Source organism: Gobio gobio (genome assembly GCF_949357685.1).
Source record: "Gobio gobio genome assembly, chromosome: 5".
NCBI lineage: Eukaryota > Metazoa > Chordata > Actinopteri > Cypriniformes > Gobionidae > Gobio > Gobio gobio.
The window spans coordinates 6,565,610-6,586,504 of NC_137101.1; the positions used below are offsets into that span (position 1 = coordinate 6,565,610).

The 20,895-nt window shown below is 42.8% G+C and overlaps 1 protein-coding gene across 1 annotated transcript in view; it reads right to left on the reverse strand.

The window, feature by feature from the left end:
• The window catches only part of LOC307126755 (B-cell receptor CD22-like), a 30,279-nt gene extending 21,864 nt beyond the window's left edge, over positions 1-8,415 (reverse strand). Inside the window, exons 1-5 of the mRNA XM_079817438.1 lie at positions 8,374-8,415; positions 7,778-7,841; positions 7,283-7,645; positions 772-1,089; positions 408-674 (exon numbers count right to left, since the gene is read on the reverse strand). Of these exons, the coding sequence (XP_079673564.1) occupies positions 408-674; positions 772-1,089; positions 7,283-7,645; positions 7,778-7,832 (1,003 nt within the window). The 5' untranslated portion in view covers positions 7,833-7,841; positions 8,374-8,415. The remainder of the gene's footprint in view (positions 1-407; positions 675-771; positions 1,090-7,282; positions 7,646-7,777; positions 7,842-8,373) is intronic.
• Between the last annotated feature and the right edge of the window lie 12,480 nt (positions 8,416-20,895).

The window sequence follows — 20,895 nt, forward strand, 5'->3', positions numbered from 1 at the left end:
CGTGCTTTGGCGCTGAGTCAGAGACACACACACTCAGAGCTCAATATATATCACACCTGTTGAGTGTTTTCAAACATATCATCTTTTCATTTTATGCTTCTGACACTTAAATACAGATAAGTACTAGCAAGAAACATTTATATTTTGCAAAATATACACTGATGTCTATCAGCAATATGATGACATTGTTGTAATTATTACAGTGAAAGCTTAAGTAAAGTTTTATTATAAATAATAGAAGTTATTTTTATTTGGAGGTTGTTTTTTCCACATGAAACCGTTCTACTGACCTCCCCGCTTGCCCCCTCAAAAATACTATACTAATACGCCCCTGTATGTGTGTATATAATCTCCAGTCTGATGTACTAATGATTGTGAGTAAATGAGAACAGACTCCTGATACTCACACTGGACGTCCAGCAGCACTGATGCGTTCTGAGCGCCGTGTTTGTTCTGAGCTGTACAGATGTATCGTCCGCTGTGTGTCGGTTCGGTGTTGTTGATGGTCAGGTTCTGTCCGGTCTGCTCTGGTTTCAGGGGATCTTCAGTGTCTCTGTACCAGGTGTAGTTGAGCACCGGTGGGTTTGCATCACTGCTGCAGCTCAGATTCACTGAACCGCCCTCCAGAACAAAACCAGATGGACTGACATGCACAGATGTGTTTCTAGGAGCATCTAATGGAGGAGAAAAACATTCAAGCGATTATGTTAAATTTCACAGCACTAATTCTAGATGATCAGACAGCATTGATTGAAATAATCCCTGTCTTACACTGAACACGTAGCGTACGGGACTCTTGTTTTGTGATCTTCTGCTGGTGTGTTGCAGTGCAGGTGAAAGTGGCTAAATGATGACGGTGAGTTACAGTGAAGATCAGATCAGAGATGAGCTCAGTTTGCTCCTGACGCTGCTGTTGTGTGACGTTCTCGCTGAGGAGGTGTTCAGGAGACGAGCTCCATGTGAGAACAGCTGGACTAAAGGGACAGAAGATCTTAGTCGAGCAGCGCAGATTCACAGAGCTTCCCTCCGTCACCTTCTTCACTTCCTGCTGATCCTTCAACAGACTCACTGTGGGTTTGGGTGGAGAATCTACAACACACACAGTCAAACATTACAGGATCATATGGATCATCATATATTGTACAGTAGTAGATTTATTTTTCATTTATGTCCAGTCACACTATCCAACTCATTTTGCATCGCAGGTGTAAGCTAATTTCTGTGAATGTGTGAGACTTCTGATTCATAAGCCGCTATAGACCTAATGCACCAGTTTATGTCATGCCATGTTTAGAATTTTGTGTTTGAACTATGGGATTGAACGACTTCAGATTTTTTTAAAGGGTAACTAAACCCCTGCTCAGAGCTTAACTCCACCCACTGGCAATTTTCAAAAAATGCTGGAAAAGTGGGCAGAGCCCGGCGGACACAGAGGGGACGAACCGAGGGCGGGGCTGAGCGGAGGGCGTGCACCTGAGACCCGCAGTGACGGATTGATTGACAGCTGTCTGACTCGCGAGTCGCAAACATGGAGAATGACTGGAGTGATGCCAGCTTTGCAACAGAGCGGTCATTTCTCCTACCTTCACCTGAAGTGGAGGAGGGTGGATTGTCTGTAGACACAGACTCAGAGCCTTTTCAATGCGAGCCGCTGCTCAAACTGCGTTAACTCCCGATGCCGACGATGCTAGTGAAGCAGCCGCGCAAGAGAACTGACCTAATCTATCTGCGTCCGCGGCAACCACTTGCGTGTCAGGGTTTGAAAGTGCGTCTCATGTATGAAAATTATCTGTACACATGACGGGCGGCAATAATATCGCAAGAAAAGCCTGACGTGTACTGACAACTGCATTATTTAACCGTATTTTCTTCAATACAATGTTAAAGCAAGTGTCAAGAGAGTTTCATTCATAATGTTTCTACTTCATGTAACATGACAGTTCATACTGGAGTGAAGCCGTTCTCATCATGTGATTGGGGGAAACATTTCTGAGAGCGTGGTGAGCTCGTGCTAGGGGCGCGGATAGTGAGCCATTGGAGGTACCATCCTACGTCACGATGTACCACAACGTCCAATAGGAAAATTCAACTGCAGTAGCCACCGTTCAACCTTAAGAGGGCAGCACTTTGGCGGTTTTACACCATATTTTATAGAATTAAAACACTTTATACCCAAATGTCAAAACATTTACTCGAATCAATGAACAGCATTAATAAAGCCCCAGTATTACAGATCATTAACTAAAAAAAGTTGGTTTAGGGTTTAGTTACCCTTTAAAGTCGACATTTGTGTGATGAAAGTCGAGTCGACTAGTCGCTGATGATGTAATTAATTAACAAATAAGCCTGAACCTTGAGGTGAGACACGCACGCAGGTTTTCTTGTGCACAGCTATGGTATGACAGGAAAATAATGGCAAATGTTTTTTAAACAATAAAGCTTGTTGAATTGCACTACTTGAAAAACATGCTTGTATTTTAATGCATTGTATTTCTAGGGCTTGCATTTTTATGGGCTGAAATTCAACATGATTGTATATTTAAAAAAATTAAATAATCCATATTCATCTCTCAGATTTCACTTCCAAAATATTAATTTTGTTTAAAAGTACAACCTATAATATTCGACAGGCAATTGTCGGTCCATTTTATTTCGCTTTACAAATTCGCTTCCTCAAATTCAGTGGTTCAAATTCGAGAGAAAATTCAACAGTTCACATCCGGGAACGGCAGGAATAGCAGTAGATTACCGAGCATAATCTCCATCTGCTGTTAGTCGACCTCACCAGCAGGTGGTGCAAGCGGCTGTTGACGAAGACCAGAGCAACGTGTAGAGAGAGTCATTCATTCATTAAATGGATTTACAGAAATGGAGCAAGCGATACGTATCTGTGATGATTATTATTATTATTAGCCTGACAAGCAAGACCTACATCAAGATGTTGGGTCTGGAAACTCACCAATGGCAGGGCTCAATCCGAGGGGCGGGATAAACGGTTGTCTTTCAAATTCCCTCTGCATGCAATTGGATAGCACCACAACCAACCAGAGAAGAAGAAGGTGAAGCCGAGCTAACGTTAGTTGATAGACTTTCGCCGTATCCGGTAGGCAAAACTTCGAACATATCTTCTTTTCTTAAGAATGACTTCAGTGCCGTTCTTTGTTCTTTTCTCAAAAAAAAGCTTAACTCCAAGTCTTCCAGAGTCGCGGCCAAAGCCGATTCAAAAGGCCGCTGTTCATCAGCTTTGTTTACGAGTAGCACACAGAACCTCCGCAACTCTGCCGTCATTATGTTAAGCCCGCCCACCAACTCTACACACGCTGTGATTGGCCTGACCAGAGTTTGGTTTTTCCAGCTCTCAGGTCTACTGAGAGTTGCTAGACTACACTCGCGGCAAAATAAATTTTCTGCCGCTAGGGTGCGTCTAGATTTCTAGGCTAGGGAACGGCAGGAATAGCAGTAGATTACCGAGCATAATCTCCATCTGCTGTAATGCTGCGTTCACACCAAATGCGAATTGAGCGTCAGGCGCGAGTGATTTCAATGTTAAGTCAATGGAAAGGCGCGTTGACGCGCGTCTGGAGGTCCCGCGGCGCGGAAGGCGCGTTACGCGCGGCGCGAAGGACGCGAATCCGCTTCATTCGCGCGTCCAGTTCGCGCGAATGGCGCGAATTGGACGCGAATTGAGCGTCTTGCGCGATACGCGCGTTACACGCGAATGGTGCTTTTGTGCATTCACGCGTTTGAAGCGAATTCGCGTCTGACGCCCGAGTTGAAAAATTTGAACTTTGGCGTCAATTCGCGCCACGTTAACCAATCAGGAGCCTGCTCGCTGCTGTCACGTGGTAAAGTGACGTGTATGAGAAACCCTGCATAAATTAAAAACAGTACTATTGTGTCACAAAATGTAGTTTTAAGACGTTTTCAGGTGGGAATGTAGTTGTTTAAAGCTCAAATCTGTGGTTTATTTATAAAGAGAGCGCCTATTTAAAAAAAATTATCTTGTGTTTTTGGAGTTGTGAGATCCAGGCGATCACCGGACACTCAGCGCTCATTAACCCCGGCGAAGGCAGCCTTTCCTCGGCCAGTCCTTCTGGCGTCTGCCGCTGGCTCTGATGTCCTGTAGTGGTTCGTTTTGTGTAGATCTAACGGCCGAGCTTTGCTCTCATGAATCTATAATTTGTTGTCTGCCAAATCGTTTTGACTGAGGGCAAAGAGAAGTTTCATAACTTTATATTTTAAGGATATTTAAACATACATGCATTGAAGATAATGTAGGAGTTGCCTGGACCACATTTGTGTGGCTATTAATGCTTAATATATATGTTTAATGAAAATGAAAAGAGGCAGAGTGGTGTTTTATGACATATTTCTCCTGGAGTGCCTTGAACGCGCGTCAATTTCGCTTCCAGCGCTCGATTTCTACGCGCGTCCAATTCTCTGCTGACGCGCGAATGCATTCAAAATGTACGCGCGTGAAACTAGGCGCGGTAGACGCGATTTTGACGCTCAATTCGCGTTTGGTGTGAACGCAGCATTAGTCGACCTCACCAGCAGGTGGTGCAAGCGGCTGTTGACGAAGACCAGAGCAACGTGTAGAGAGAGTCATTCATTCATTAAATGGATTTGCAGCAGTAGCGTACCGTGGTGTTTCAGTCAGGGCCTTCACTAACAATCAACACACCCCACGCCGCTGCCATAACAACACCACACACACCGATACATACAAAATACAATCATGCACTGTATGCACTACTATTGCGAACCCCGCTTTCAAAGTGCTCGTTGGGAAGGGGGCAAGCAACATAAAAGGACATGCGAGACAAAAAGGCAATTTAACTATTTATTGATACCACTGCACTCACATGTCACTGTTTAGACAACTGGTGAAATGAATCAAAATCAACTCACTGGCACAAATACTCTTAAACAAACGAACAAAAACACAGACTAAAAAGACCATCAAAAGAAACACAGAAAAAATACAGCTTGTCAGCTAACGTTACCGGCTTGACATCAGGATGCACATGAAGCTCGCGCAGCCCGTCATCTGCAGCGGCCATAGCTTATTTCACTTATAGATCGCTCACAACCCGTGACAAGTTCAAACAGCTGATGACAACAGTGGGGGGTAGCGCCGACACATCGCTGGGCCTCTGGGGCGTTCTATCACTACACATCAAAATTTGATTGACTGGTGACCCACGTCAGTCAAAGTTATGATGCAATGGAAAATGGCAGCTTCAACTGAAGGCTAGCTATTCTACTAGTGCTGGTCCACGGAGCTGTGATGCGTTTAGATGATGAAAATACAGCTCAGCCTCACAAAAAATAACCACATTCTTTCTGGAAATATAATTGTAACGTACTGAAATAGAGAGTAATTGAATTTAGACACGTTCAGACACACATTAATTTAATTATGAAAAAATGTATATATTTTTCATTTTGACAGGGCCAGCAGAGAAGGCCCTGATGGCCCTGACAGCCCACCACTGATTTACAGAAATGGAGTTAGTGATATGTATTTGTGATGATTATCACATGATTATGATTATCATATGATTATGATTATTGTGTGTTACAATGCAAAACCGCATTCGTTCAGAACGGTGATTAACTTGCCTGTACAATAAGCTGTTTAAAACGTGCATTCTCCCAATCAATTTTGAGCATCCAGATGGCATAATCAAACATGTCTTGTGGAGAGCTCTCTGAGTGTGCATTTGTCATTTTAGCTGTTGGAAACGAAGCGTGCGTGTCAGGAAATGCTTATCCTGTTGCGCCCTCTATAGGCCAGAGACTAGTCGACATCAAGCTTAAAGCGTCATCGTAGAGCATTAAAGGGTTAGTTCACCCAACAATGAAAATTATCCCATGATTTACTCTCAAGTATTTACTCATTCACCCTAAAGTCATCCTAGGTGTATATGACATTCTTCTTTCAGACGAATACAATCTGAGTTATATTAAAAAAGTCCTGGCTCTTCCAAGCTTTATAATGGCAGTAACTGTTGGGTCATTTTTGAAGTCCATAAAAGTGCATCTATCCATCATAAAACTGCATCTATCCATCATATAACTGCTCCACACGGCTCCGGGGGTTAATAATGGCCTTCTGAAGCAAAGCAATGCGTTTGTGTAAGAAAAATATCCATATTTAAAACTTTATAAAGTAAATGATCTAGCTTCCGGCGAATCGCCTTCCATATTCAACTTGTGTTGCGCCCTCGTCTCTCACAGTTCAGAATGCTTACGCTACATCAGATGACATTGCACACCAGTTACGCTCGTCTGACGTAAGCATTTCGAGAGACTTCAAAAATGACTCATCAGTCACTGCCATTATAAAGCTTGGAAGAGCCAGGCCATTTTTTCATATAACTCAGATTGTATTCGTCTGAAAGAAGAATGTCATATACACCTAGGATGACTTGAGGGTGAGTAAGTCATGGGCTAATTTTCATTTTTGGGTGAACTAACCCTTTAAAGTTGACTAGTGGATAAGTCAACTAATCTGTGCAAACCATAGACTGTAAAAAAAATATGGACGTATTGTCCGTGACGTCACCCATAGGATTCTGAAGAGCAGATTTGAAGTGTAAAGTCGTCATCGCGCATCACTCCCGGATAATAGAAAATGGGCAAAGAGGCGGGACGTGGGCGGAGCTGAGGTGACGTGATGACTAACAGACAGCAGACAAACGCCAATCCACCTGTCACTCAAAGTGGCCACGCCCTCAATTATGCAGAACTTTAAGGCTTTATATAATGTAAACGAATGAGTTATAAAAAAATGCACCCTCCTCACAGTTGTCATGAAGGGCAAAATTAGCCCTATAGACCAAAACCACAATTTGTACCAGACTATAAACATGTTTTTTTCTGCTGTAAGTTGGGCATTTTAACATGAGGCTCAATGAGATTCTATAGCGGCCAGTCGATTACTAGTCAAATTACAGTTTAAGTCACTTCCGTATTGGCTTCAAGAGAAACTGCGGGAGATTGCCGCTTGGTGCAAACTATAGTTTTTGCGGCAGTGTTCGTTTATGAGAACAGACATACATGATTACGATAATAAATTAAAATAATGTGAAAATGATCAGTTTGCATTATAAAGCAGCTTAACAGACTATTTTGAACAGTTAAATAACTGTAAGTGAATGACACCGGAAGCTTCACACAATCACGTTACAGAATATTAATTCAGCAGAGGAATAATAACAAATGGTCACGCCACACTTACATTAAGAAAGAAGAACATGAACAATATGACACTCACCTCTGACAGCAATTTTAACTTTATATTCAAGTTTAGTGTAGCTATATTGCAATGTACCGCTGGCTTCAAATCTGAAGTAATATGACCCATTATGACTCTGACGGACATTATCAAAGCGTGTGGTGCAGTTTTTCTCTCTAGGAGTGCCGAATATTTCTCCTCTTAACGGTCCAGTGTCGGGGCTACTGGAGTCAAACACTGGAGTGGCAGAGTCAGTGTCTTTATACCATTTTCTCTTTGCACTATCAGTGAGATCATCTTTATATTGTTGATCAATATCAAATGTGCAGGGTATGAAAACACAGGATCCTTGTAGAGCTTCTACTCTCTTCGGCAGACTGATATTAAAAACACAAAAAACTCCTAAAACACACACAGACAAGAGGAACTGATCACACAGAGTTTACATGCAGAATAAATGCAGGGCTTATTGCTCTTTAATCTTACAGAGGTCACATGAAAATGCTTTCAGAATATAATCTATAAGAATGAGACCTTGTATCAGACATCCAGTGAGGAGGAACGTCAGCGATATTTCCATCATGTTCATTCACTCCACCTTACAACAGAAAACACAAACACAATCATACACACTCTTAAAATAAAGCCTCTTCATTGGCATTGATGATCCATGAAGAATTTTTAACATCCATGCACTCTTTCCTTTCCACAAAAGATTCTTTACAGTGAAAAGTTCTTTAGATTATTAAAATGATGTTTATATTAAGAATAAATGTTTCTTTTAAGAAGTGTTCACTGACAAATTGTTATTCTATTAAATCGCTGTTAAAAAACACATTTTAATCTTTGTGAGTGTATAAACGTTTAACAGTAATTTCCCTTTTTAACTTGTGTATGAATCTTTAGCTGTCAGTGTAAATTTGTTATTTCGATATTCGTTATTTCGATATTTCGAGTGAGATAATACATGTCATGAGAAAAAAATACAGGCTACTAAATCAAATCACTGAAATATCTTACATTATTTTTAGAAAGATTAAAAACAGTTTCATCTTAAACAAGTTTACAACCCCAAAACACTGAAAATCTCAAAACGACAGAAGTTTTAGTGTTGTGTGTAAAAGACTCACCAGAGACGAGAGAGAGAGCCTCGACTGTGACACTTTTACTCTGGATAGAGGTCTTTTACTGCTATTAGAGATTTCACCACTTCCCCTTTCAGTCAGAACAAAAAAACGTCTTGTGAGATCCAGTGTAGAAACTCTCAATAATTCTCAGTTTATTCAGTGTTTAAAACGCAGTCCTAAAACAAACATTAACATTTTATTTCTTTGCGTATCTTACTTTTTAAGGTTGGTTATTACAGTATTGCAGAAAGAAACATAGGAAATTCAGGACTAAATATCTGGCAGATTCTTTCTTCCCTGAGATACTGAGAGAAACTGGAAGCAGAACAGATTTCAGCTAAATATGCTGTTTGTGTCCCGTCTGTTCCTCTAATCAAGACGCCGATGAGAAAATGTTTCCACCAATAAAAAGTGAATTAAAAAAGGAGGTAGTCTATTAGTGGATAGCCATCATATTAAGCTCCTTATCAACAGCGATCATAATGCTATGAACATATAGGCTATTAAATATGAAGCAAAAGACCGCAGGCTTCAGGCCTTCTCAGAATAGCTCAGATCATCACAACTTGAAGCAGGGCGGCCAACTGTCACGCATTCAGCACGAGATTCACACAAACTGTTCTCATGCATCACACGTCCATTTTCTGATGCAGCGAAAAGAGAAGAGGACACTGACAGACAAGACAGAGCAGGTTACTATGATGTGAAACAAAGTCTCAGCCTTCGAAATTTTGTCAATTTTATTACAAAATTCAAACTATAAATACAGTTTTGGCGCCCTTAAATGTGACGTGATCTCGGCATGTGAACCGATAATCTCTTCCTCTTTACTAGTGAATAGCAAATAAACACGAATGAACTTTAAAAGGTATGTTGAACCAACATAAATTAGAAAGCTTTTAAAATACTCATGACCAGCCATACAAGAATTTATCACACTTTATTGTAGTAACAACATGAAGTTATTATACAGTAGTTTCTAGACTGCTATGTTTAAGGTACTTGAGAGATACTGTACATTGTCCTATAAGCATGATTACCTGTAATTATAGTTTTAACAAATGCCACAAGTACAACAACTGGTACATCTTTATAAGAGCAAGTGCAAACAAGAATCTGGAGCTTTAAAGTCTAGACCTTCATGAATTATGGGCCAAGCTAGTTTTCTCTGTGTAAAATGTGTTCTGTTCTAATTAAGGAAAAACCTGGCTTCCTGATATCCAAGGAGATTACATAAATCATTAAGATCATGATGACATAATTAAAAGTGGGAATTTGAAAATTGCATTTCAATAGAAGAAAATGTTCAGTGAAGTTACACTTCCCGTGGCACTTTGAAGTAGAAAATTCTGTCAAACTGAAAAGGTTCGAGATGCTGAAATATAAAACACTTCACACAAGGACAGACATGCAAACAATGAATTATGATAATTAGTAAGTAATTGCTGTAATTGGCTTTGCATGTGTAGGTTGTAAGCAAGTTATCACAGTAACAAAAAACATCAAATGTTTCACACTTCAACCAAATCTACACTCTTGCGTCTGTGTGTGTAGAGTCAGCAATAAGAGATGCTCACTTGGTTAACTTCTACTGGGACTATAACACTGCAAACGTGTGTCACTTCTTCTTGTACAAACTGAGACGTGTTAAAATGGCTACAGATGCAACAGTATTCTCATATTAATCACTGAAGTCAAGACTTATTATTAAATGAGCATTTTTATGTAAGCAAGCAAATTATTTTAAGCAAATCTAATACATTAATCATAAAAATTACCATATCTATTATAACACTTCCATTACCACTCTTTAAAAAATAATTCTCCATCAAACATTTTCACCATAAATATAGATTGTGGTGTAAATACTCCAGTATACTAATGATTGTGGGTCTGAGCTGTGGTCGGTGTTGTTGATGGTCAGGTTCTGTCCGGTCTGCTCTGGTTTCAGGGGATCTTCAGTGTCTCTGTACCAGGTGTAGTTGAGCACCGGTGGGTTTGCATCACTGCTGCAGCTCAGAGTCACTGAACCGCCCTCCAGAACAAAACCAGATGGACTGACATGTGCAGATGTGTTTTTAGGAGCATCTAATGGAGGAGAAAAACATTTTGGCAATAAAAAAAAAAGTAAAGTCATGAATTAACTGCTATGAAATAACACTAATGTAAGTATGTGAAGTAATAAGTAATAAAAATGCTTTTTAAATAGTACACATTTTCTCATCCATGTAAAAAGGGTCCGCTGTCAGCAGTTTAAACGACTACAAATTATATTAAATAAATTGCATGTAGTTCCTGTTGTCCTCTGTGCATTTACAAGCCTAGTAAAGGATGAAAAATCAAAGATGTTTAAATGAAGATCATTTATAGTAACGGTTGATAATGCAAGTGTAAGTGTAATATAAAACCTTCACTATAACTTTACTTTTAAATATTTAAATGAAGATTTTATAATATTACATATTTAGAAAAAAAATCATATGCAATATTTTATTTACTTATAGTTAAAGATGTTCTGATACCCTTTTTCCCTTCCCGATACCAATTCCAATACTTGGGCTCAGGGTATCGGCTGATACCGAGTACTGATCCGATATCTGGGTGTGTATCTGTACACTACTAGCCCTGTATGAATTGCTAGAATTATATTATGGTGTGCTTCAGACTCATCCCTTAATAAAACAAATACATAATGAACTACTATATTTATTACAGTATTTTTTATTATCTGACATACATTTGACAGTAGTATTTTTTTTCTTAAGCGAAAAAGAACTTCAAATACAGCCACAAATCTAACACTGCAAACTGAAAAAGGTATTTTAGTTTTACAATATAACTGTATAAAAAAACACAACAGTGTTTAATATATATAAGAAAATTATAAGAAATAATATATAAGGAAATTAAATAATCTCTTTACAACTTAAATTCCCGAAAAATTTTTGTTAAATAAAAGGCATTTCAGTTTTTAAATACAAAACAAAAGTGCAACAGTAACATACTCAATCTAAGTAGTCCTTTAAAAATACTAATTTCAGTCACAGTGTAGTGAAATAAGAGTACACAAATAAACCTCAACTGAACAAGATTCAACAAGAGCAAACCCAGAATGAAAATATACATATGTGACCAGTCACGGAAAGTAGGGTTCTGGGGCATTTTGAGTTATTGGGGTAGGGGGGGTAGTCTCCAAGCTTCCCAACGATGTGTAACACATGGAAATTTGATAATATTTGGAGAAGTTGTGGCCATTTGAAAGTAGGCACTCAATAAACCTTAATAGGGAGAAACAACCTCTAAAATTTGTGCAGTTCTCACCTGCTGGGAGTGACAATAGGGCTCATTTACATCTCATTTAGATAAGCCATACCCCCTGTAAAGCTCCCCCCTGTAAAGCTGCATGGTTGCATAGCAACGACAGACCCAACGGGGTGCACTGTGTAGCATTAGGACTTTTTGAACAGGATTCTGTGATAACCGTGATCATTTTGGTCACTATAATCATGAAATGAAATTTTCATGCCATTTCATCTCTAGTTATGATCAACTATGATAAACTAAAATCAACTATAATTATGTGTTTTTATAGTATAATATGCAAAGTACAATTTTCTATAAGAAAAAATATAGAATTCTATATATTTTTTTATATTTATTCTTTTCTCTGACATTTAAGGGTAACATAGGCCTACAAAGACTCATTTAGGTCTAAAACAGTTTGGATAGTTGTTAATACAGCGTTTCCACAGCTTGGTTAACTTCAAATTCAAGAACCTTTCAAGGACTTTCCAGGTCCAGCTCTTTTTTTTTTGCATTTATTTTTGGCCAAATGACAGAGGTCTGATATTCTATTTGTCATATTTCTGTTTTGCATAAAACGTCTCGGTTACGTATGTAACCCTCGTTCCCTGAAGGAGGGAAAGGAGACGTACGTCGGAACTGACCGACGAATTGGGATCTGTCTTCAGAGACCAGTATACTTCGAGTGTATTAGAAACGAGCCAATTGTATTGGCATGCGGTCCACGCACCGTCCCGAATAAATACGGAAGTGGAGTACTGCATATTGCTTTTCCAACTGAGGAGCCGAATAAGTGATTCGGCCCTTCAGCGGAAGCACAGCACCTGACGACGGGACGTACTTCTCCGTTCCCTCCTTCAGGGAACGAGAGTTACATACGTAACCGAGACGTTCCCTTTCAGTCGGTCACGTTCAACGTACGTCGGAACTGACCGACGAATTGGGAACCCTACCAACACGCCAGGGATGCTGGCCCTTCCAGCGCCCTGCCTGAGCTCACTGGACCACTCCTATGTTGGAGTGGGAGTCAGGGCTCCTGGCAGGGAAGGTCAGTCACTGCTGTTCCTGCAAGACCCACTCAGCGTGACTACTGGATAACGCTGGGAAGCGTGCCCGTCTCAGGGAGATGGCACTCTGCGGAGCCCCGTCCTCCAAGGGAGGAGAGGTGGATTACTCATAAGGACTAACCTAACAGGGTAGTGCAACATATGGCAGTCTCTGGGGTGGATCCAACCTTGTCCCAGGGGGGAAAGAACACACCCAGAGACGACAGAGTGGGGCTCTGTCAAGGGAAAGACACGGTGCTAGCCGAGTAGGGTAGCAGGTACCATGGAAATACACATATGGGGTCGCCGTGAGGGGACCGCAACATATGGATCCCAGCCTACACACACGTTCCACAAGCATACGGGTGCAGGCCTGGCGTCAGACGGCCGCAACGTCTGACACCGAAGGGGTGACGGAGGAGCTCGACAGGGTTCACCATTTTTGGGGAACACAACTGGAGAAAAATATAACACACGTATCCGGCCATTGGCGGGAGTGGCGTAGCAAGCCGACACAGGAACGGGCACTTCGCGTCTACCGGCCGTTGGAGGCGAGTACACAGGAAGAAACCGGCTCCACACGGAGGCTATAGAATCTAGCGAACGTGTTAGTGTAGTGGAGTGTTATCTGCGTTGTGTGATATTTTGTTGAAACCACTCACAAACACGTTAATTCGTCCCATCAAGTCCTCGTTTATTTTTCTGGTGTAACAGAAACATTATATGAAGACTCGTGCAGCAGTTTGAACAGCGTGCGGCAGCAATGCACGACGCGCTGTGATATCTCATGCAGACTGGGCACAATATACTTTTACAAATGCACATTTTAACAACCTTTAACAATAATTAATGTACCTGGTGTAACAGAAACATTATATGAAGACCCGTGCAGCAGTTTGAACAGCGTGCGCCAGCAATGCACAACGCTGAGAAAGATAAAGATTAATTTAAAGTTAGGAAAACCACTTAAAGAAAGAAAATAAAGCAATGGAGCATATGATTACATATCACAGAGGGACAGGTATACTTCATACATGTATTATGTTTAAGATTATCCATTACACGATATGTGGCCCTTTATAAATCTCCACCCAAATTTATATGACCTACCGCTGTGATATCTCATGCAGACTGGGAAGCAGCAAAGCGCGCCCACCCCCCAAATCAGCATGGAGGCCGGAAAGATAAAGGAAAGACCAAAAATGGTCATGGCAAGTGGAATCACAATATTCCCAATGCACACCTGCTGCACTAGGTGTCGCCCAGCCCGCAGCTCTACAGATGTCTGTCAGCGAGGCGCCTTGAGCCAGCGCCCAGGAGGAAGCCACACTCCTAGTTGAGTGTGCTCGCAACCCGAACGGGCAAGGCACGTCTTGCGATTGGTATGCTAAGACGATAGCATCCACTATCCAGTGGGCTAACCTCTGCTTGGAGACAGCCTTTCCCTTCTGCTGGCCTCCGTAAAAGACGAAGAGCTGCTCTGAGGTCCTAAAGCTTTGTGTCCGGTCAACGTAAGCGAAGAGCGCGGATGGGACATAAAGCCAGGGCTGGGTCTGCCTCCTCCGAGGGCAGCGCTTGCAGGTTCCCCACCTGGTCCCGAAAGGGAGTGGTAGGAACCTTGGGCACGTATCCGGGCCGGGGTCTCAGGATGATGTGAGAGTTACCAGGCCCGAATTCTAGGCACGATTTGTTGACCGAAAGCGCATGCAGGTCCCCCACCCTCTTGATTGAGGCCAATGCAGTCAGGAGTACCGTCTTCATAGACAGGATTTTTAACTCAACGGACTGCAAAGGCTCAAAAGGAGGGCCCTGAAGTGCTCTGAGCATCAGGGCTAAGTCCCAAGAGGGTAGCGAGATAGAACGAGGAGGATTTAGTCTCCTCGCACCTCTGAGGAACCTGACGATTAAGTAGTGCTTCCCTAAGGATTTACCTTCAACTACATCGTGATACGCCGCTATTGCTGCAACGTACACTTTCAGGCTGGAGGGAGACAGCCTTCGCTCCAACCCATCTTGTAGGAAAGAAAGCACAAGATTAATCGAACACTTCCGGGGGTCTTCGCGGGAGAAGAACACCACTCAACGAATAGGTTCCACTTCAGAGCATAGAGGCACCTCGTAGAGAAAGAAGGTCCTTCCTCAGGGGAATCGGCCAGTGTGGGGCTGTCGCGAGGAGAGTGAGTTCGACGAACCAGGTCCGGTTGGGCCAGTAGGGCGCAACTAGCAAGACCTGCTCCTCGTCCTCCCTGACCTTGCACAGAGTCTGTGCTAGAAGGCTCACTGGGGGAAACGCATATTTGCGTAGGTCCCGGGGCCAGCTGTGCGCCTGTGCCGAGGGTACCCCCGTTCAGGGAATAGTACCACTGGCAAGGGGAAGAGTCCGGAGTGGCAAACAGGTCTACCTGTGCGGCTCCGAAAAGGTCCCACATCAGCTGGACGCTCTGGGGGTGGAGTCGCCACTCTCCCGGAAGTGAACACTGACGAGAGAGCTTGTCGGCCGTCTGGTTCAGCGCACCAGGGATGTGAATGGCACGAAGCGACCTCAGATGCTTCTGACTCCACAGGAGGAGGTGGCGGGCGAGTTGGAGCATGCGACGGGAGCGCAGACCACCCTGACGGTTGATGTACGCAACGCCCGCAGTGCTGTCCGTGCGGACCAGTACGTTTTTGTGCTGAAGCAGCTTCTTGAAGCGACTTAGCGCAAGACGTACTGCCATTAACTCCAGGCAATTGATATGCCAATGCAGCTGGGGCCCCGTCCACAGACTCGAGACTGCATGCCCGTTGTACGTGGCCCCCCAACCCGTGGCTGAGGCATCTGTGAATACCACAACATGCCTGGACACCTGTCTTAAGGGCACTCAAGAACGAGGGGTTGGACCAAGGGTTGAAGGTTTGGCGACAATACGGGGTAACTGGGACCCGATACTGGCTGCTCTGCCACGCCCACCTCGGGACTCGGTCGTGTACCCAGCGCTGAAGTGGTCTCATATGAAGCAACCCAAGCGGCGTTACCGCAGCTGCAGATGCCATACGCCCCAGGAGCCTCTGAAAGAATTTCAGTGGGACCGCCGTCCTGCTCTTGAATGTATTCAAGCAGTTCAACACTGACTGGACTCTTTCCTCTGTGAGGCGCACAGTCCGATTGACCGAACCCAGCTCCATGCCGAGATAAGAGATCCTCTGCGTGGGACAGAGTTTGCTCTTCTCTCGGTTGACCCGAAGGACCAACAGGCTGAGGTGACGGAGCACCAGGTCTCTGTGTTCGCACAACTGCTCTCGAGACTGGGCAAGTATAAGCCAGTCGTCGAGATAGTTGAGGTTGCGAACGCCGCGTTCTCGGAGTGGAACAATGGCTGCCTCCGTGACTTTCTTGAAGATGCGGGGCGACAGGGACAGCCCGAAGGGCAAGACTTTGTACTGATATGCCTTCCCCTCGAACGCAAAGCGTAGGAACGGTCTGTGTCGAGGGAGAATTGAGACATGAAAGTACGCGTCCTTCAGGTCGACGCTGCAAACCAATCTTGGGGACGGATGCATTCGAAAATGCGAATGAGAATGCGTTAGCATTCTGAACGGAAGCTTGTGCAGGGCCCGATTCAGAACACGCAGGTCCAAGATTGGCTGTAACCCACCACCTTTCTTGGGTACAATGAAGTAGGGGCTGTAGAACCCCGACTTCATATCGGCTGGAGGAACCGGCTCGAACGCTTCCTTCGCCAGTAGGACATAGATCTCTGACCGCAAGACATGGGCATCGCTGCTCCGCACGGAGGTGAAGAGGATGCCCTTGTACTTGGGAGGCCGGTGCGCGAACTGAGTCGCGTAGCCGAGTCTGATAGTACGGATGAGCCAGTGAGACAGTCTGGGGGCTCTAGCCAGGCCCCCAGAAGCCGTGCAAGCGGGACCAACGGCACTATAGACGTACCCGGGGTGGGGCAGTGAGGTAGAACGTTCAGACCCAACCCGGACGGCCCGGAGGCGACCCGGAGTGGTGTCTGAACATTACAGGGTGGGGCACTGTGTGGGAGAGAAGGCCCGGGGGCGTCCTCTAGCCTCACACCGCCCCCTGGCGAAGAAGAGAGGGGAAGCCAGGAGTGGCAAGGCCCGGGGGCGTCGCACACAGCTGGCTTGAACCTCTCAGGGACAAAGGAAACTGCTCTGAGAACGTGGGTACCGCTGGACTCCGGAGAGCCAGAGGCAGGACCGAAACCGAAAAATATATTCTCCCCCCGGTCCTCCTCTGGGGGAGGGAAGGGTGCGGACACCGACTCCCTGAGCAGTTCCCCTCTTGCTGGGCTGCCCGTTTCAGGGCCGCTTGCCCTTGTGCTTGCCAGCGAATTTTGCGGGACCCTGGACGGGTTGGGTGCCTCCCTTGCGCCCGGCCACCTTCTGCCTGGGTGGAGGCTGCTGCTTGGCTTAGCAGGGGCGGAGGCGGACGCAGGGAGACACCCAAAGTTTTTTTTTTTTTTATCTGCTTCTGGGCCACCAAGAACTGCTGGGCCCAGTTCTCGATGACGAACGCAATCTCACATGTTTATATGCGAGAGAGATCGTGGCCGTCAAATGAGGACAAGAAACAACCGCATCCAGAAACACACGGTTTGAATGACATCTTGAAAAGGACGCAGGGTCAAACCGTGTTGCTCTTTTTAGAAGGAAATGCTCTTTTAGAAGTGCTGAAGCTCTTTGACTCGCGCCGTCACACCAGCACCCAGGTAAGAGAGCGATCCTCCTCGAGACTCGTTTAAACACTCTTCGCAGAAACAGCTTGATACAGCAAACCGTTCGGCTCGGAAGTTAAAAGCAATATGCGGTACTCCACTTCCGTATTTATACCCGCGGTGCGGGGTGGTGCGTGGACCGCATGCCAATACAATTGGCTCGTTTCTAATACACTCGAAGTAGACTGGTCTCTGAAGACAGATCCCAATTCGTCGGTCAGTTCCGACGTACGTCGAACGTGACCAACTGAAAGGGAACTGAAGAATATTCGGTACATCCTATACTGTATTCCAAAATGATCTGATATTAACTTTTGCATGGATTTTATTGAAAAGAGCTTAGGCTCATGTAACCAGCAGGGCCGTGCAGAGAGTTCTTCAGGGGCAAGGGCTCAAATGTAAAAAAGGGGCAATAATATATATATATATATATATATATATATATATATATATATATATATATATATATATATATATATATATATATATATATATATATATATATATATATATATATATATATATATATAATGTATATATATATATATATATATATAATGTATATATACACTTATACTCATCAAGCCTGCATTTATTTAATCAAAAATACAGAAAAAACAGTATCCTAATATTGTGAAATATTATTACATTATGTTCTTTTTAACTTTTTATTAATCAAAGAATCTTGAAAAGAGTATCACAGTTTCCATCATTGACATTACATCCTCATATTAGAATGATTTCTGAATGATCATGTGACACTGAAGAGTGGAGTAATGATGCTGAAAATGCAGCTGTGATCACAGGAATAAATTATATTTTAAATTATTTTAAAATAGAAAACCATTATTTTAGTAATATTTCACAATATTGCTGTTTTTTATCAAATAAATGCAGGCTTGATGAACATAAGAGACTTATAATGCTGCATAATATTCAAAAATGGTAAGTTAATATAATAAAGTCATTTCACGTAACCATGTCTTTGATTAACTTCACATAATAGGCCTGTAGGTGCCGGTGGCACTTGGGTTTTGTTAACTTTGATAGTTTCGTGAAATAGTAAACGGTGTATCAATATACATAAATACAAGTGAATTTAACACTACTTACCATTAATGCGACGTTTGCTGCTGTGATTTTGTGCAGGGATTTGTTTGTTGTCAGTTAAAATCCATTTAGTTAGTGATGCAATTTAAAAAATGACACAAACCGCAGGAAATCGTTCCACAAACGTTAGTTCGTCTGTCCATGTAATTTTCAACCGATTTATGAATAAGAACAGAAAATTACCGCTCCACTTTACATCGCCCAATGGAATTTGAACGTGCTTTGCCAGATCACGATTGGTTGGTGTATATGACAAACGGGCATTGGTGAATTGTGTAATACTTATATAATATATAGATTTGTAATTAAATCAACACATTAGCTCTGATTATGGATGAAAAAAAATATTGGTTTACTTTTTTCCTGTAAGGACACACACTCTCTGAAAGGACCATATTTGGCTCGAGAGCCGTTTCCGAACAGTGGAAAATCAGCAGTCAATCAAAACGCACGCAACCCATAGCAACGCGTTATGGCAACGCCTCAACAGAAATTGTCCGACTTTTGAGCCATCCGTTACTATTGTATACATTGTCATGTTATTATAATCACATTTATTTAGTTTTATTGACAACGATATTATCATTGATATTTGTCTGAGAGGGGCACTTTTGATTCATTTTGAAAAAGGGCAGGGGCTCGAGCACCCAAAGCCCCCCCCTCTGCACGTGCCTGGTAACCAGTCTATTTTTGCAATATTTCACGGTGTGTCTGTGAAACGCTGAGGTAACGTATGTGCGCGTGAACATCATGGCAACGTACAACACAAGTACCTCACGCGGGAAACACTTAACGTAACGCAAGTAACAAACGTAAATCAAGCATAGTTGTAACAACAATGAGTTTCGGGGAATAATTAATTCAAATGGTATAAATATTCATGAGTCTATGAATATGATTTGCTTGTTGTACAGACAATATTAACTTATAACGGAACCTTTAATCATGTAAAAGTAACCTTTATCCAAATTGATTTCTTCATCAATTATCAATCTTACAAACCTTAAGAAACATTACTCTGCTTGATCAGGACAAATAATATCTCTTATGTTTGTACAATTTGTATTACTGAAGTAGTAATACAGGAAAATCAAGCTTAAATGGGTAGCTAAAATCTTACGTCTCATTGACTTCGATATTTGTGAGCTAAACAATACGGATTCAATTAAATGCAATTATTGGGTTTTAATAAAACAACTACAGAATACAAAGCTACAAGTCACACGGGGTAAATATGCATATATATGTAGGAGAAAACAAACAATATGGTACAAACAAGGAAAAATAAAACAAACAAATAATATACAGGGAAAAAGAATGATGGAAAGAGAGAGTTAACGAGAGAGAGAGAGAGAGAGAGAGAGAGAGAGAGAGAGAGAGAGAGAGAGAGAGAGAGAGAGAGAGAGAGAGAGAGAGAAAAAAGACAGCTCCACAGCCCTTTCAGAGACCTCAAGAAATTAATTGTCCCGTGAACAGGAATTATTCAGACAACCTTTTACACGCAGTTTGATTGTGAAATAGAATACTTGCATTACTATGGCTTCTCGTGTAAGTGTCTGAGTTCGAATTGTCGGGGAAGTTCGCTAAGGATTTGCGGGTCCCAGGAGAATTTCTTTGAAGTTTAGGAAAGTCGCTCAAGAAGTCTGCCGGTTTCTCTCTCCGTGGCGGGGATGCCTTCTCTCAGGGTGGCGAAGGCCAGGGGGGTCTTCCTCGTTGTGGCGGAATGCAAAGAGTTAATGATCAGTTCCTGTTCTTATAGATGGGATGGCCGACGCCCAGAGAGTTGGAAGCATCCAATCACATCCGGGGAGAAAGAAGGCGCGAGTGTTCCATTGTTTCTGGATACCCCTCCTCTTGGTTAATCAATTGGGTGATAATTTTAAGCCTCTATTCTTAGAAAGCTGGTACTTCTGTAATAATGCATCTTGTTGTAATTTGTGAACGAGATTCGGTACAGTCGGGTCTCTGCGATAACAGAGAGACCAAGAACTGTCATTCTGCGACTTGAGTGTATAGAGATACAGGATTATCACAGTTACTGGCATACAGAGTTTGATTTACATAAAGTAAACATCCTAGTTATTCTAATACATCGTATAAAGACATTAAATCAACAAAATATATATGTTTGAACATTATTGAGACAGTTTTGGTCCACATGGTTCAAATAACGCGCGTGTGTGCGTGTGTGTGTGTGTGTGTGTGTGTGTGTGTGTGTGACACAAACAGTCCCGTGTCTTGGTCTAAGTGTGTGCGTTTGGACAGTTCATTGTGCTCCGCTATGTGTGTGTGTGCCCATTCGCACAAAAGGGTGTGTGTGTGTGGACGTGAAGTCACATGAA